We start from the raw sequence: 19,248 nt of genomic DNA, 5'->3' as shown, positions 1-19,248 counted from the left end.
CAACCTCGGCCGCCCGAGTCACGTGAGTGCCAGCGTCAAAGATTGCGTGTTAGACAACCCGGCCGGGAAGCAAACGCCACGCACTTTAGGAGTCTCTGTCTCTTGTCTCGCGATATGCGGACAAAGATCAGAAGAGATTACTGGACGTGATATCGCATGTGATTATCCATGCTGAAATGGGAGTCGCGTGTTAGTAGGTTTCGCATCGCGTGGCAAGTCTGCACAACCAAGTGTAAGCTAAGCTGTATTGGTGGAAATGGGCTGCAATTGGAAGAAGAATTTCAGCACACCAATCGCACCAGTTTAGCTGCTGCGCGCTGCTGCGTTCGTCCGCTCCATATCCTATGCGAGCTAAATCTGTCAAAGGTAACAGACAGCGCTAGTAGTTCCACAACTAGAGGCTGTGGCCCAAGGAGATGGGCAGAGTGAGAGCCAGACTCGAGATAAAAGATGAATGACCGGGTGAGAGTTCATTTCCTTGGTACGGCGTAGAGGGGCGTGGACGATGTTTTGCCACTACCCGGGCAGACTGCAGACCATGCCTACATGTTGCAAGACGAATCTGCCTCAAAAGTGCCACCACCATCTGCTACTTAGCTGATCTGGCCTTCGTGTTGACCGGCTCTGGATCAAGACCACATCCCACACCCAGGCGACTATCACACACACTGGGGACTGAAGAATAGATAAATCATCATAGCTGGCTAATATACAGCCGCCATACTCCAATCAACGCCCCCAGCCACTACCCTCGTGACTAAATCACCAGTCATCCCAATCATCTGCCTTCTTCGTAGGCTGAGCGACACCAGAGCCTTTCTTCCCCATCCCCATGGCACTTGTCCCAATAGAACTGCTCGTCTGCTTCTTCTGCTCCGCCAGGCTTGAGAAATCATCCCAAAAGTCTTTACGGCTCGCATCCAGTGGCGCGTCTCTCCTGTGACTGCTGTCGTTACCCTCGACGAAGCGGTTGAACCCTTCCTGCGCGGATTTTCCGGCCAGTTGGGCTTGTCTTGCCAATTGGGAGGCTGTAAGTTGGGCTTGTTTGGCGAAGTCGCCTTCTGCGAACTATCACATCGCAAAAGTTAATGTTCCCAAATTCCGTACGGGGAGGGTTTTGTTTGGAGTGATAGGAAAAGGGGGGAAAGGGGGTGCGGACAAACCTGCTTGGCGGTCGGTTGGATGTAACCATCATTTACTGTCTTGGCAGTCTTACTCACGGTAGAGGTAAACCAACCGAATCCTTTTGAGAATGCAGCCATGGGATCCTTTTGCAACTCATCAAAGTTGGGAATACCAGCCTGAGTCGCCTTGGTAGGTGCAGGGGTATTTCCAAAGCCAGCATACTTCCCTCCTTGACTCGGCGGAACATCGTCTGGTCTCGAGGCATTCTCTGCTCCCAATCTTGAGAAATACTTATCGTCAACCTTGACCTTGCCGCCAGCGCCACCCTTACCAGGACTCCCGCTCCGGCTAGTCGAATTGCTCAACGGTGTCCCTGTCCTCGACCCAGTTCTCTGACCTCCCAGAGCAGGTGATGAAGCAGGCTTCAACGCAGGAGCAGCAGGCTTCTTCTCGCCAGGAACATATTCTCGCTTCTCAACCTTGCACGAGAGTCTCTCCTTCCACTCCTCGCCTACTTCGCCGCTGTATCGTTCCGCAATGGTCGCATCCTCCCAGGTGATTCCTCGCATCTGGGTGTCCTCGTGCTCTTCAAAAAACGTCCTCCACCTCTCGTTGCCACCGAGCCGCATTCGTTCAATCTCGCTCGCTTTGAAGGCGTCCATGGAGATGCTGCGCACAAAGGAGATGTGGACGCCAAGACCACGGTGTACGCCGGCGCAGGAGAGGCAGATGAAGACGCCGAATTTGGGGGATGCCCATTGAGGAGACGGCGCGCTGCAGTCGCAGCAGATGTTGTTTTTGGATTCTTTCTGGAGGGCAGCGAGCTGTATATTTTGTCGTTAGCATGCACCTTCTCTTGTAGGAGTGTCTGTGACGGGCACGGGCTGGTCTGCCAGTTGCTCGTCTGCTCGGGAAATCATGAGCGAACCTTGGACCGCGTCTCAGGGTCGACTTCCCACATGGCCTTTGACGCCATTGTGTGTCGAGGCGCGGAAGCGGTCGAGGTACGGTCGAGGTATGGACCAGGAGTTTCGGATGCAAGTGCGTAATGTTTGTTGTGCCTGGTATTCTCGACGGTTCGGGCTATGTGGTAGTTATAGAGAAAATCAGAAATCAGGAACACAGGTGACGCCTGTTTTTGGCATGCACATGTGGTGGCTGCCGCCTTGTGAAGAGTTGTGGCACACACCCAGTCCCCTCCTCCTCTCTCCTTTGTCGTCAACGCTACCCGGCAAGGCCAAGTGGCTCCGGGTGTCCAATCCCCCGGGTCATCAGCCAACTTTTGGAACAGTAAACTCTCAAACTGTGGGTTGAACCTTCGAGGCTATGGGCGGGGCCACACAACATTGAATCTGCCTACCTAGTAACTAGTAACTACGGAGTATGTACTCCGTATATGCGCATTCAATACCACTAGGTCTACAACTTTGCATCTTCACCCTTCCATCTGGAAATACATAGATCGATATTCGAATTGCCACTTACATGCATGCCCAAGGTCAAGCCCAGCACTCTTCACCCCAGTATACGGCAATATCGCTCAATATGTCGTCCAATTGCCATGGAGAAAGAGCCTACCATGCATCATCGCAGTCCAGGTGGGCCGAGCTCATAGAATATCACTACAAATCCATTTTCCTCTTCTCATATCAGTCATACATTACTCAGTAGTTTTCTCATGGAGTTAAAATATTAAATTTTCATAACAAACAAGACAAATCAAACCACTGCCATCCCAAATAACTGCCAGACTCCACCCACATAGACATAGCTTGTGTGATGAAATGTCTCTCAGGTAAAACAAATGGAGCAGTGCCCATAACCGCTTGTTTTCTTAAAAGTTGAACCAGCATCTACCATAAGTGATATGGAAAATCATCGTAATTATTCTCATTCAGGCAAGGAAACGCCCCGAGTCATCTAGCGTAACCCTTGCCTACCAAAACAACAAGGCAGGGCCTACCACCTTAAGCAGTGGTGGTGACAGCCTCAGTGGCCTCCTTGTTCTCCTCCTGAGGAGCGTTGGCCTCCTCATCAGTCTTGTCGGGGCTGTCAATGGCGACCTTGACAGCAATCTCGCGGCCCTCAATTTCCTTGCCATTCATCTCAGCAACAGCCTTCTGCTGAAGTTCTTCGGAGGCAAGGGTGACGAATCCAAACCCACGGCCCTTACGAGCCTCACCACGAGCCTGAAGCTTCTTGATCATGAATCGGGGGATAGGTCGGAGGGCAATCTTGGCAGAGGAAGGCTCGTATGCCGTGAAAAGCTCGATGAGCTAGAGAACACGTGTCAGCACAACTTTCAACTCACGCTACAACTTCCTACCACCAAAAAATAGAATGTCTTCTCACCTTCTCCTCCGTCAAGTCATAGGGGAGGTTGGCAACCATGACCTTGGTCTTGGAAGGGATACCATCGGCAGGGGGGCCGCGCTCGCGACGCTCACGCTGGGGTCGAGTCTGATTCTTCTTTGGTTCCGAGTCAGTCTTGTTCTGATGGTGGTTTGTGATGTCCGTCAATGGTTGAACCTCAGTGTTGCCCTCGGTTTCAGCAGGGGTGGCCGCAGCCTCGGTGGCGGCAATAGCAGTTTCACCCTCCTTCTTCTCATCGGTGGCATCCTGTCGAAACAGTTGGGTTAAATCTTTGTCTGTATATTCTCTTTCAACGTCATAGGGAGACTTACGCCAGCGCGACCACCACGGGCAGCACGTCCTCCACGGCCACGGCCACGTCCGCGACCTCGACCAGAGGCCCGACGGCGCGATCCCTCGGCACCTGAACCTTCGCCGTTGGCACCCTCAGTCTTCTCACCAGCAGGCTCGGGCTTGCGGGCAAGTTGGACAGAGACCTTGCGCTCAAGGATTTCCTTGCCAGAGAGCTCAGCAATAGCACGCTCGGCCTCAGAGGGTGTTGAGAGGTCAACAAAGGCGTAGCCCACAGGGCGTTCAGTGCGAGGGTTCTTTGGGATCGAGACAGACTCACTGTGAGCACTGTTAGCAGGTCATGGATACCACTCAAAGCGCGAGACTTTGAAAATGAGCCAAGTGAACAGCCCGTCCATCACACATGCTCTGTTTCATGATAGCAACATTTTTTGCTATCAGGACAGAAGGCAAGTGAGCTTGCAACGTCCCTCGGGGCCACATCAAGGCGAACGCTGGCCATGTCATTTGGCATCGGGCAAGGAGCCCACAACAACATCATTCTCGTCAAGGGTTTAGCCAAGGGGGACACCTACACAAGATAGCTCTTGAAGAAGTCCTTCAACTCCCCCTCAGTTGTCGCGTAGGCCAGGTTGCCGATATAGAGGCGGCGGCCTTCCGCAGCGCTGGCCGAGGCGGCCTCGTTGGCGGCGGCCTTGTCGTCGGCAGGCTGGCTGATTGAGGTATTGCTCAGAGTATTTGCAACGTCATTGACAGCGGCATCGGTGGCCTTCTCCACGTTGGTAGCAGACATGTTGATGGTTGGATGGAGGATGATTGACTGTGTGTAAGTCTTGGGGATGATGACGTTCGAACGTTGGGCTTGTGCGAAAGCGACGTCCGAAAGAGCGTGGTGGGTTGAAATAAAAGCTCGTGGATTGAACTCTGTTGCAATGAGGAGGGAGATTGATCAGGGTAGCTTCGTGCCCTAGATGGGGTTGAAATAGACAGACGGCAAGCGTTGCGCGGAGTCACAAGTTTGGCTGATGTTATGTGATGGGGAGAAAGGAAAGGGGGAGAAGGTGTTCAGGAGTCGCGTATCTGAAGGAAATAATTTTTTCTGGCTGGCGTTTGCTGGGGGCGGCTGCTGCAGTGGGCAGGGGTTTGGGTCAACTGGCAGGGGAGGGAGACCAAACAAAGAGCAAGCAGGATCTGGACCAAGCAGCGCGGGAGGGCAGGCGGTGCCGGGGCCGTTCAGCAAGAGCCACTGGTGCCTTCCCTGGAATGCGAGTGTTGCGCCGCGAGTAGCGAGGGGAGGCTTCTGTCATTGGCATTTGTCCTTGCCAGAAGCTACCAGCCATGTAGCGGTGGTCCATGCTAGCGACCAGTAACAACAACTGACTGTACGGAGGACCTGCCAACTGCCACGAAACACTTGGTCTTGACTCTGGTGCCACTGGCCAACCACAACCCAACTCCAGCTCAACCTTGAAGAAACAAGCGACCACAAGCGACCAGACAGAAGCACTTGAGCACGACGGCCAATGCGGGGGGTCAGGCGGTGGCCGTTCTAGCTCCTTCCATGCATGACCCAACACTTGACGCCGCACATTGATTAGCATGTCCGTCATACCATGTAGGTGCATTGTACATTCAAACATCAACAGCAGCCTTGAAAGACATGAAGTGAACAAAGGAAGGCCAGGACACGCAAGCCACGTCATATTTCTCTAGGGACACTCTGTCCAGTCTGACTACTCTGCAAGCTAAAAGCGTACCCTTTGTTTAGTGTTCTCTTCACAAACACAAAGTGTCCTCGTCAAAGCCCGCAGGCAAAAGTTCATGCCTGCTGACTTGTTTGACACAGGACAGTCGCTGGGGAGGTGGGTCTGTGCATTCGGCTTGAGTACGGAGTACCTTCTACCTAGTAGGCTAGTACCCACCCACCTGGCAGGCTGGTTGCTGTCTGACAGAAGGCTGTATGATAATTTGGGGCATTAGTTATATTGATTGCTCTTGTTCTTCCTTCTTTCTACCTGAAGTGTCCCCAGTAATGTTACCCCTTATTTCACTATATAACGTGACTTAATCCACTTTTTCCTATAACAGAACTGGTGTTAACCCTAACACTATACTAAGCTCTCTTTTAAAATCTATCACATATTACTCCCTCTAAGCCCTGCTTATCTTAGGTTTTAATTAGCTAAATTCTAATAATTAAACCTTAATAGCTTTAATTATTTTAATCGTAGAATAAATTATTTTAGGTTATTTATATAAACTTTTTATAGTAAATCTCTCTCTATTAATTTAATTTTATAAAATACTAAAAATACTATTATAATTACTTATAAAAGATTTTCTTATATTTTATAAAACTTCTCTTTTAGTTTATTCTTTTTATTTAATTTCTCTTAAATTAAATTATTTACGTGAAATAATTATAGGATATTTTATAAGCTTTTATTAGTAATAGCTTTAGTTTTTTAAGTGTAAATATATTCTCTTCTTTTTTTCTAGGAATTAATTTATATTAGATTAGTTTCTCGTATTAACTCTTTCTCTAGTAATATCTTTTTATCTTAAATTAAGTCTTTTATTCCCTTATATTATAAGTATAATTTAAATCCTAATATTACTATTATTAGGCTAGCTCTTATAATAGATATATATCTATTATTAAGATTTATTATAATAATTAATAATATTTAATTCTATAATTCTAATAATATACCTTCTCTTTTTATAGCCTATTTTATTAGTTAATTTTTAATTAAGCGTATATTCTATTTAATAAGTCTTATAGTAAATAAATAAAATACTAGTTTAAACGTAATCTTTATTTTATCTTTTTAAGATATTACTTTTAAGTTTAAATTCTTAAAGTAAGATTTATTATTATAATAGATTTTCCTTAATTATCCTATAATTAATTTTTAGCACTTATTTTAAGTCTTAGTAATTACGCTTCTAGTAGCTTTATTATAAAATTAAGTTATAGTAAATTAAGTTATATAATCTACTATTATTAATATATAAGCGTTCTTATTTTAAGCTATAAGCGTAATAAAACCTAAATAATTTATAGCTATTAAGTCTTATAGTTTTAAAATAATAATTATCTTAAAATTAGCTTTTAATAAGCGTCTTTTAATTTATTAGTATATTAGGTAAAAATAATAATAGGTTTTCACGTCTTTTAATTAATTTAATTAAAAGAATCTCTCTTATAGTTTTTATATAATAATTTCTAGCCTAAAATATTCTAAAGTATTATAAGCTTATTAGATTCTTATTAATATATTCTTTATAAGAGTATATTTTACTAGAGATTTATTTTACTTTAAATAATAAAGTGTTTAGCTAATAATTCTGTATTTTAAAGAGTAATACCCAGAGCATTAATAAGAAAACTACATTTTCATTTTTTAAAAAAGCTTAAATAATTAATAATAAATCTAATAAAATACTTGAATTATAATAATAAATACATAAAATAGCTAATATTATAGCCAATCAGCTTTTTTAAAAAAGTGGGTCCCTTTAGCTTTTTGTAAGCTTAAAAACTAGATTATATAGTTTTCTAAAAACTTACTACACTACACTACACTACAAAAACTACAAAATGTAGTTTTTGAAGTTTTAGGCTTATAATAGTATATAAGGACCCACTTTTTTTTATTATAAGCTTATAATTTTAGATTTATGCTAGTTATTCGTAAAACTTATAATTCTATAAGTATTTTACTAGATTTAATATAATTTTTTATATTCGAAACTACAAAAACTACAAAACTACAAAACTACACTACTTCTAATGCTCTGGTAATACCTAATAAGTTTCCTTTATTTAATAGAAATAGTTTAATATTTATAAATAATAATAATTAATACTTTTTTATATTATTATAATTTAAACTATCTCTTAAGTTTACGTGTTAATTCTTATATTATATCTTTATTTAAAGGGCTTTCTTTAAGTAAAATTAATTCTTTAATATTTACATTTATTAAAATTTAAATTAATTAATTAGTTATTATAAGAGTAACTTTTACTTTTATTTTTCTCTTTACTAATAGAGGTTTTAATCTTAGGTTACTTAATATTCTTAACATTCTATTAATAATTTTTATAATCTTTATAATATTAACTTAATAAATGTATTTTACGTTTAACTCTTATAGTATATTAATCTATTAAGCTATCTTTTTATACACTTTTATTAGATTTACTATTAAGTTAATAATACCTTTATAATTCGTATATACCTTTAAAGGGAATAATAAACCCTTTACTAGCTATCGTGTTTTCTTTAATTCTACTATAATCGTATATATTTTCTTCTTAAATATAGTATATTTTTTTTTTCGTATTTATTAGCTTATAAAAAAGCTATATAATAATTTTAACCTTTAAGAAGTTATTATTTAATATTAAAGTGCTAGGTTTAGTATTCTTTATTTAAAATAAGACTTCTCTTATACCTATATTAAAGGCGTTTATTACTATATAAAATTAAAACCTTAAACGCGCTTTAAATATTACATTTATTTAAATACTATTATAAATTTTTAAGAGCGCGTTTTAAGCCTTTAATATTTAAGTTGAGTTATCTTTAAAAATCTCTTAATATTATATTAATTCTCTTTTTATCTTTATAGTTTTTAAAACTTTATAAAAAAACACTTCTTTAATAGTAAAAATTAAATTAACTTAGCTTAAAATAAACTTTCTTAAAAAGAAAGTTAAGTAAATAAGTACTAGAATTTTATTTTATAATTATAATAGTTCTTATTAAAAATATTCTACTATTAAGGTAAATTAATTCTTATATTTATATACTAATTAAATTCTTTCTTTCTTTAAGGAATAACTTATATAATTTACGCTTAAAGCGAAAAGCTTTATCTTACGTTTATTAAGCCTAATAAAAGCTTATATTACTCTTAAAAAATACCTCTTTTATAAAAAGTTAAAGTAATTTTCTTACGTTTTTAATCTTAAGTAATAATTATTAATATAAATAAAAAATAAAGTGTAAATATCTTTTATATACTTTAAGATTAACTCTAATTTTATTTTATCTTTAAAGAATAAGTATTTAAACGCTATATCTTTAAATTTAATATAAATAATTAATAATCTTATTAAGCTTTAAGGTATATTATTATATTAAAACATTTTATTTAACCTAGTAAAAGCTATCTTATATTTATTTATTAGGTTAATCTTAATAGCTTAAAACCTATTTAAGGTATTAGCTTAAGAGAAAATAATAAAGCGCTTATAATATATTAAGTTTAAATTTACTTTTATATTATAATAAAGATATTTAAGTTTAATAGTTTTATTATTAATATTATAATAATTATATACTACCTAAAATTTCTTAAAGCCTAGCTTATTTATAAATAAGGTTAATATAACCTAAGAAGAGTTCCCCCTTTAAATAATTCTAGCTTACTTTATAATAGGAAAAACCTTACGTAAAAATTCTTAATATAAGCTATTATACTAATATTATTTACACTTTTTAAAGAGTACCCTAAAAATTAAAGGAATATAGTATTATAATAAGTTTATTATATAAATACCTTTAATACTAATAATAAAATAATCTTTATAAGTGTAATATAGCCTTATAATTATAAGGTATTAATTATTATCTTTTATTAGATTTTTAAGTGTAATATAAAAATTCTTAAACTATAAAATTATAATTTTATAAGGCTATATAATTAATAAATAATTTATATATAAATTTTAAAATAATAAGAGATAAGCCTTTAAATTTAGTTTTCTTATATAAATTAAGGTAAGATTACGTTCTAGTATATTTATATTTATCTTACCTTTCTTTAAAGTATTAATTAGCACTTAATTCTTATACTTCTTTATAACTTTAAGGTTATAAGAGTAAGAACTTTTAAATAACGCTTTTTATAATAACGCTTAATATAAACTATTCTCTTAAGGTATTAATAATATAAGAGACTCGCTTTATATTTATATATATTTTAAGTAATTAAAATAAAAGCGTAGTAATAAATTATTTTAATTTAAATAGTATATTATATTTAAAGATAAGCCTTTAAAATAAAGAGTTTTAGCCTTTACTTTTAAAAATAATTAAAGATTTTTATTATTTATATAAGGTTTTTACTTTTTAAAGAGGTAAACCTTAAATTTTAGATTTTCTATATAAATTAAAGCCTAATTATATTTTATTATATTTAAATAAAAGTTAAGGTTATAAGCTATATTAAATTTCTTTAAGTCTTTAAAATAAAGGCTATTAAACTTAGTATCTTTTAATAAGTCTAAGAAATTTATATTTATATAAGGTTTTTTATTTTCTAAGAGGTAAACCTTAAATTTTATATTTCTTATATAAATTAAAGCTTTACTATATTTAAGTATATTTTACTATTAATTAATTCGGCTCTTCGTATAAAATTCGTTTAAGGTTAAAAAATAAGAAGAATTATCCCGTTTACCTTTTCCTAAAAATAATAATATTAGATTTATATAAGAATTTTACTTTAATAAGGGGTTCCCCTTAATTTTTAGTTTTCTTATATAAATCTATTAACTTAAATATCGTAATATATCTTTAATTAGTTTATTTAACTCTCTTACACTTAAAATATTCATAAATATATTTAATAGATTTAATAATATTCTCTTATTATTATAAGGTTTATTTAAGTCTCTCTTATTATTCTTATTTTCCTTTTATTTTAATTTAATTAATATTATTTAAGTTATTATATAATTCTTCTTAGTTTTATTATTATTAAAGTTATAATATTCTTTTCTTAAGTAATTATTATAAGGTAATTTTACCTTATTTAATTATAAAGAAATTATAGTCTATTTATTCTTCGTTTTATAAGTATTTAAGTAATAATAAACTCTAGTATTAAATAGTTTTTAATTTTATATAATTAAACGTTAAGTTACTTATCTTTAAATAATATTTTAGGTAATATTAATAGGTTTTATAGTATAAGTTTAAGGGTAATATAAAGCTAATTTTATTTTTACTTAATAATTATTTAATAATAACTTATAAGGGTTTAAGTTTTAAAGAATTAAGGCTTATAACTTTATTTTATTTATAAATTATAATTATTTAGTCTTTACCGTTTAATTATAGGGATTATAAAAGTTATTTAAGTTATATTAAGTAATATTTTATTTTAATAGTTTTTATTTTAAGTTTAGTTTTAATTAATTTACGTTTAATTTATAATTATTAAGTTTAAGTAATTCTTATAAATAATTATTAGCGTAATTACTTATAGTAATTATTTTTTTAACTTTAAGTTTCTTAACTTTATTTTCTTTATATATTTATAAACTTCTTCGTTTAATTCTTTAAGAATCTTCTTTACTTCTTTAATAATCTCGCAATTATTCTTTATAAACTTTACGTTTTTATTAAGGTTTATTCTCATTAATAATTACTTTAAATATATTTAAATAAATATATTTAAATTGTTACGAACGATACTATATAAGACACGGGACGGGACCGTATTAGCTAGGATAGGCACGACTCGTAGGTATAAGAAGAAGATAAAGGCACGTGACTAGCTATATAACCTAAGAGGCGATTAAAGAGGTTAATATTTAAATATATTAATTAAGAAGAATTAAATTAATTAAACCTTAAGCTAATTAATTAAGGTTTAAAGAGATTAATAGTTAAAGCAATTAATTTAAAACTATAATAAAAAGATAAATAAATACTTAAGAAGAGAGTATTTTTATAATTAAATAATTTAATTCTTTATTAATTAATTTAAGTAATAGTTTTACTATTAAGAGTTATACTCTTAATAGCCTTATTATAATACTACTTAAAAGCTACTTTATAGTATTTAACTTAACTTACTTTTTAAGAAATAAACCTATTATACCTTAAAACTTAAGTTACTATTACATTTTAATTAATTCTATTTAATAAGTTACCTTAAAACTTTAAGTAATAATAACTTTTAAGATATTTACTTTAAGTAAAAAGACTATTAACCTTAAAGAGATAATAAAGTACCTTTATAATAAGATTACTAAGCTTAAAAAGTAAAATTAATAGCTTTTTAATTAATAGAATAATCTCTATAAAAAACTTAAGGTATAAGAAAAGAAACTTATAGTAGTTTAAAATCTTACACTTATATTCTTTATTAATAATAATAATATACTAAAATTCCTTAAGCTTAAATTATATAATAGTTATAAGGGTAATATAAGAAACTTTCTTATATAAGCTTAAGCTTACCTATAAGTTAATAAAAAAATTTATATAATACTTAAGTTATAAATTCTTTATATTAATAATCTCTTAACTAGAAAAGTAATAGAATAATAGAAGCTAACCCTTTATATATATCTTAAGTATAGTATTAAAGCTAGAGTAAAAGTTATTTATATTTTCTTTAATTATAAAACCTTTAAGAAATAACTTCTTATTACATTTAAAAATTCTAATAAGTATAAGAAAGCTATATAATAACTTACTTAACTTAAGTAAACTAAATTTATAGCTTATTATACTAGGGAATTTAAACGTATTATAATAAAACTTAACTAAAATACTAAACCTAAAATAAAAGTCTTTTATTAAGAACTTAAAGAAGAAGTAAAGAATAATATTTATTAAAAAGATTATCTTAAGTTATTTAATAACTTTATTAAAATAATTATTAAGGTAAATAACCGTTTATATAAGTAATATTACGAAAAAAGTTATAAGAAATTTAAATTATATACTAGGTTTAATAAACCTAATAATAGTAAGCTATATTAAATATTAATAGTATATAGGTATTATACTAGACCTATAGAACTTAACGCTATAAATAAGAAAAAGAGAAAGACTTATTATAATTATAGTAAGATTAAATACTTTATAAATAAATATAAAGCCCTAAAAAAGCTATAAAAGCTAATCCCTAAAGGTAAGAAGCTTTATACTATAAATTAAAAAGACTTACCTACGCGAAATCTTAGTATAATAAGTAATAAAGGAAATTACACGTTAATAAATAATACTAGTTTAAATAAAGATTAGAAATTTAAAACCTAATTAATACCTAATAACTTGTAGGAATACTAAATACTCTTATTAAAAAGCGAATCTTTACTAGAATTAATTTAAAAAGAAGAAAGTTATTTAATTAAGAAAGATAAACTTAAAGTTAAATATAAACTTTTTAATTAAACCTTTTATTATAATAATAATTACTATACGTATCTTAGTAGTAAGTAAGGTAATAATTAATTTCTATAAGAATAAAAGGGAAGAAGAATAACCCTTATAATATAACTAAAATTACAATAAATTAATTCTAAGATATTAAACGAAAAATTATATTATACTAAGAATAACGTATATATTACTTAAGCTATAACCTTATAATATAAGAAGAAAGGGAATTATATAATTATAAGTAACTTACTTAGCTTAAATTTAATTAATATAAATAGTAGATTAAGTAATTACTAAGAAAGCTTTAATAATACGTTAAAAGATAACTACTAATAATAGCGCTTAAAATAACGCGCTAGAGAATAATATAAGAATAGAATTAATAAATTAAGAAATAATAGTTATTATTATAATTAAGATTAATTTCTTAATAAAGATTTAATAGGTCTTTATATACTATAAATATTAGTAGTATAGTATACCTTATAATTAATATAATTATAATAGAATAAAAGATTTAGGTAATAATTAATAGTAGAGTATAAGAAAATTTTATCTTATTAAATCTTATTAATAGATTATAATTACCTTAAATATTTAAAGATAAGCCCTATTAACTTATAATTATAAAAGAAACTATAATAAAGTATAGCTAAGAAGTAATTAATATAAAAGTTACGTAGCTTTTAGTTAATATATAAGGCACGAAATATTAAGTTACATTAAATATTATAATAATTTTAAAATATAATATTATATTAAGAATACCCTAATTATAAGTAAGTAATCTATAAGTTAATTAAAGAACTAGTTAACTTTAATAGAATTTACTAGAATATAATTATAAAGCTAAGAGTAGCCTATAAAGAGCACCTTATTTAAACTATAATAAGCCTCTAGAAATATATGTAATTACTAAAGAGCTAAAAGCTAAGATAATAGAGATTCCTAAGAAATACTTAAAGTATAATAAGCTATTTAATAAAGAGTTAAAAATAGAACTATTAGAGTATTTACACTAAGACTATAAGATTAAACTTTAACCTAATATTAAATTAACGTTTAATAGAATTTATTCCTAGAACCTTAAGTAAAATAAGGCGCTTAAAAAGTATTTAAAGAATATATTATAAAAGAGATATATACGACTATTAAAGTCTTTAATAAAATACTTAATTTTATAGGTATTAAAGAAGAATAGGAAACTATAATTATATATTAATTACTAACACTTAAATAAGATTATAATTAAAAATTAATACCTATTACCGCTTATAATAGAAATTAAAGATAAAGTTAAAAAAGCTAAATGGTTTATTATACTTAACTTAAAAGAAGCTTATAACCTTATATAAATAAAAGAAAGCTATAAGTAAATAATAGTATTTTAAACTAGTAGAGAATACTATAAATATTTAATAATACCTTTTAGGCTTATTAACGTATTAATAACCTTTTAAAGAATAATTAATATAATTTTACGGAAATAATTAAAAGTATTTATAATTATATACCTTAATAATATTCTTATTTATTTAAATACTCTTAAGAAATATAAATAATATATATATAAGATACTATAAACTCTATAGAATAATAAACTCTTAGTTAAAGCCTTAAAATACTAGTTTTATTAGAATATTATACACTTTCTAGGGTATATACTTATATATAAAAAAATATAAATAAGCTTAAATAAGATTAAAATTATTAAGAAATAGCTTATATTAAAGAATTTAAAAGAAGTTAAAGGATTTATAATATTTATAAACTTTTACTATAAGTTCTTAAGCGAATATAAAGATATTTTATAACCTCTTATAAATCTAATAAAAAAAGAAGTTAACTTTTAATAGAATAAACTAAAAGCTATAGTATTTTAAAAGATAAAAGATTTAGTTATATTAGAACTTATATTAAAAGCACTTAATTAAAATAAACCCTATAAGCTTAAAATAAACGCCTTAGACTTTATACTAGGCGAATAGCTTAAATAATAAGATAATTAAGAAAGATTATACCTAATTATATTCTTCTTAAAGAAACTTTATGAACTTAAACTTAATTATAGAATTTATAATAAAGAACTTATAGCTATTATTAAGTGCTTTAAAGAATAAAGATACTATCTTATAAAAGTAAAGTATTAAATTAAGATTTATATTAATTATAAGAATCTTATATTATTCTTAACTATAAAGGATTTAAATAAACGATAGATTAAATAGTATAAAACTCTTATAAATTATAACTTTAAAATTATATACTATAAAGAATTTAAAAATAAAAGAGTAAACGCGCTTAATTAAAGAGAGAACTTAAAATCAAATAAGTAAGTAAGTAATACACTCTTATTACGCGCTATTAAAAATAGAAATCTTATATTAGGTACCTAAGAAATTAATATAACCTAATAAGTTAAGTTAAATAAAATATAAATATATTAAATTATATTATATATTAATAATAATAGCTATTTAAATAATTAAAAAATAAAAACGCATTTATTTAAGAAAGGTAAGACCTTCTTATATAATAAATAATAGTATATTTCTAGTATACTTTAAGAATAGCTTATTAAGAAAATATATAAGTATTTATTATATAAATATTAGGGTGTAAGGAAAACGATTAGTAGGCTAAGAAAATTATATAACTTCTTAGAAAGTAAAAAAATAGTATAAGAAGTTATTAAGAAATATAACACGTATAATAAAGTAAAATTAACGTAACACGTATTATACGAAGAATTATAACTAATATTACCACCTAAAAGAGTATAGTAAACTATTATAATAGACTTTATTATTAAACTATTAAAGTTAAAAGAACTTATAATAAAAGTAGCTTATAATAGTATTCTAATTATTATAAATAAACTTATAAAATACGCCTATTATATTTTATATAAGGAATTAAGTAATACTAAGAACTTAGCGTATATATTCTTTAAAATAGTTATTATATAATATAAATTACTAATAAAGCTTATATTCAATCGCGATAAATTATTCACCTTAAACTTTTAGAAATACCTTATAAAAACTATAAAGATTAAATAAAGCTTATTAATAGTATTCCACTTATAATTAAATAAATAAATAAAAATCTTAAACTAAATACTTAAATAATATTTACGAAGCTATATTAACTACTAATAGAATAATTAAGTAAAATAGCTATTACTAGTATAATAGGCTTATAATAGCTTTAAGATTAATAATATAAAGATATTATTATTTAAAGTAAATTATAGATTTAACTCTATTATTAAAATATATATAATATAAAATGTAAATACGCTAGTAATTATAACGTATATAGTAATTATAATAGAAATATAAAAACACTTATAATAAAAATAAATATTTTTATAGAACTAAATAAAATACTACGCGAATAAAAAGAGATTACTAGTATTAATTTTAAAGAAGGGATATAAAGTATATCTTATTTATAAAAATATTAAAACTAAGCAACCTAATAATAAACTTAATTAAAAGAAGATTAGACTATTTCTTATTAAATAAAAAATCTTAAATATTAATTATAAACTATTATTACTAGATAGAATAAGAATTTATTTTATATTTTATATATTACTATTAGAGAAAGCATTAAATAAATTTATAATTACTATAAATATTATAATAAAAGATATTAATAAATATAAAGTTAAACGAATACTTAAAGTATAAGGAGATATAAAGAATTATTATTATCTCGTTAAATAAAAGAGATATTTAAACTCTAAAAACACCTAAAAACTAGCTAAAAATCTTATAAATTACTTAACGTTACTTAAATAGTTTTATTTTTAAAAAACGTATTCTAATTAATCTCTTAAGTATTATTTAATAACTTAATATTAAATTTAGTATTTAAGAAATAAACTAAAATAAAATCTAGATTCTTAGAAGGAGTAAGAAGGACTCTTATAGTCTTTTAAAGCTATTTCGCTTTCTTACGTTTTATATATTTTAACTCTTTAACGTTATTAATACTACGTGTAATTACATGTATTATTTTCTTAAACTATAATTTCTTTTATTTCTATAAATATAAGACCTTTTAATTCTTAATTAAAGTATACTTCTTAGCTTCTTTAAGCTCTCTCTTAAGCTTATAATATTAATTTATAATACTATAAAGCTATTAAAGGGTTACCCTTATAATATTATAATTCCCTTACTTATTTATTATACACTTTATATAATAACTTAAATTAAAAATAAAGGCTTTATATTAGGGAAGTCTTATATAAGCGTAATAAGTGTAAGCCTTTATAAAGAATAAAGATAAATTATTAATTATTATAAAAAGAAGGTTATTTTAATAAAGAGAAGAAGTAAATAAAGCTTTAAACCGCTATTTTAAGATATAATTAATTAATATAATAGGATATAATAATAAAAGAAAGAAAACGTATAACACTTAAGCTAGCCTATTTTAATAGCCTTAAGAATAAGACTAATAAAGGAGAGGTATAATATTATAAATAATACTATATAAGACACGGGATAGAACTATATTAGCTAAGATAGGTATAACTTATAGGTATAAGAAGAAGATAAGGGCACGTAACTAGCTACGTAACCTAAGAGGTAATTAAAGAGATTAATATTTAAATATATTAACTAAAAAGAATTAAACTAATTAAACCTTAAGTTAATTAATTAAGGTTTAAAGGGATTAATAGTTAAGCTAATTAATTTAAAATTATAATAGAGAGATAAATAAATACTTAAGAAGGGAGTATTCTTATAGTTAAATAGTTTAATTCTTTATTAATTAATTTAAGTAATAGTTTTACTATTAAGAGTTATACTCTTAATAGCCTTATTATAATCAGACCTCTAAATGTATTGTATTTTTTGTATTTTTTACTATACTGTATTGTATTGTATTGTAATGTAATATATTACAATACATTACAAGATTAGAATACCTATAAATGTATTATAAGGCTATAAAATATTTAATATTATAAATAAATGCTTATATAAGCATATTATGTATTAAAATAAAGCTAAAAATCACGTGATTTTGAATCTTTAAAAATTAACCTTAAAATGTGGATATTAAGCGAGATATTAAGCTTTAAAGTTATGTCTTAAAATAAAAAGTAAGTAAAGCGGGGCGAATTTTCAATTGCTTATAACTTCTTAATGTAGTAACTTATAATAGTAAAAAGTGGGGCATTTTAAAGAGCTGATCTAGCTCTTTTAAATGATATAAAATTTTTCCTTATAACCCTTATAATTAGCCTTATAATTTTAAGTTAAAAAAACAAGGGTCTTTTTTCCTTAAAATACATTTATAGGTATTTTACTAATGTAATGTAATGTATTTAAATACAATACACGAAAATACAATACAATACAAAATACAATACACAATACACTTGTATTTACTATATTCGTAAGAGCTCTGATTATAATACTACTTAAAAGCTACTTTATAGCATTTAACCTAACTTACTTCCTAAGAAATAGACCTACTATGCCTTAGAACCTAAGCCACCGTTACATAAATATAAGTAAAGTAGTATTATTTAAGTTTAATCTTTGACTTTAATAATAATTAATTTCTCTTTTATATAATACTCTATTACGTATATTTAACGTAATTAAGTCTTTTTTAAAAGTACTTTTTAATTCTATTAAGCTTTTATAATATAAAACTTTATTAAAGCTAAAATTTCTTTTATTATTATATTAATATAGGTATAAGTTATAATAAAGTATTTTATATTATTTATTATATAAATAGGTTTCTTTTCCCTTAATTATATTAATAGAAGATTATACTTTATTATAAAATAATAAGTTATTAGTTCTACACTTAATCCTTTATTTATTAGAATAAAATTAAACTAATACCCTTTTAAATAAGTAATAATATATTCTAGTATTAATATAACTTACCTCTTTAACTTAATTACGTTATTATAAGCTATAAGATTAAAATAGCCTAATACTATAAGTGCTTTAAATAGGTGTTCTAGTTTAATAATATTTTAGAAGAGTATAATAAAGCTATTTATAATAGCCTTAGTTAAGTTACTCTTTAGCTTCTTATAATATTATATTAAGTGTATTATTTACTACTATAAAATAAGAGCTAGCTAAAGAAGTTATAGAATACTAATATTAAACCTAGTATCTCTTATTTATTTTCTTAAATTAAAAGCTAAAACCTAGTATTCCTTTATTACTTTAATCTTTTTTAGTTTTAACCAGAGCATTGGAAGTAGTGTAGT

General features: G+C 28.5%; 2 protein-coding genes across 2 annotated transcripts; both read right to left on the bottom strand.

Annotated features, from left to right (window-relative positions):
• Positions 1-762: 762 nt before the first annotated feature.
• On the bottom strand, positions 763-2,101 carry GCS1_2 (Zn finger-containing GTPase- Activating Protein for ARF; the record flags this gene model as incomplete). The annotated part of the gene is made up of 3 exons (XM_007816085.1): positions 763-1,068; positions 1,164-1,949; positions 2,054-2,101. The coding sequence occupies 3 exons, from the start codon at positions 2,099-2,101 to the stop codon at positions 763-765; spliced, it is 1,140 nt and encodes a 379-aa protein (XP_007814276.1).
• Positions 2,102-3,092: 991 nt separating this feature from the next.
• On the bottom strand, positions 3,093-4,582 carry J3458_020613 (uncharacterized protein; the record flags this gene model as incomplete). The annotated part of the gene is made up of 4 exons (XM_007816086.2): positions 3,093-3,401; positions 3,478-3,744; positions 3,810-4,107; positions 4,365-4,582. The coding sequence occupies 4 exons, from the start codon at positions 4,580-4,582 to the stop codon at positions 3,093-3,095; spliced, it is 1,092 nt and encodes a 363-aa protein (XP_007814277.1).
• Positions 4,583-19,248: the final 14,666 nt, after the last annotated feature.

Source organism: Metarhizium acridum (assembly GCF_019434415.1).
Source record: "Metarhizium acridum strain ARSEF 324 chromosome Unknown scaffold_574, whole genome shotgun sequence".
NCBI lineage: Eukaryota > Fungi > Ascomycota > Sordariomycetes > Hypocreales > Clavicipitaceae > Metarhizium > Metarhizium acridum.
This window is presented reverse-complemented; position numbering and strand designations above follow the sequence as displayed.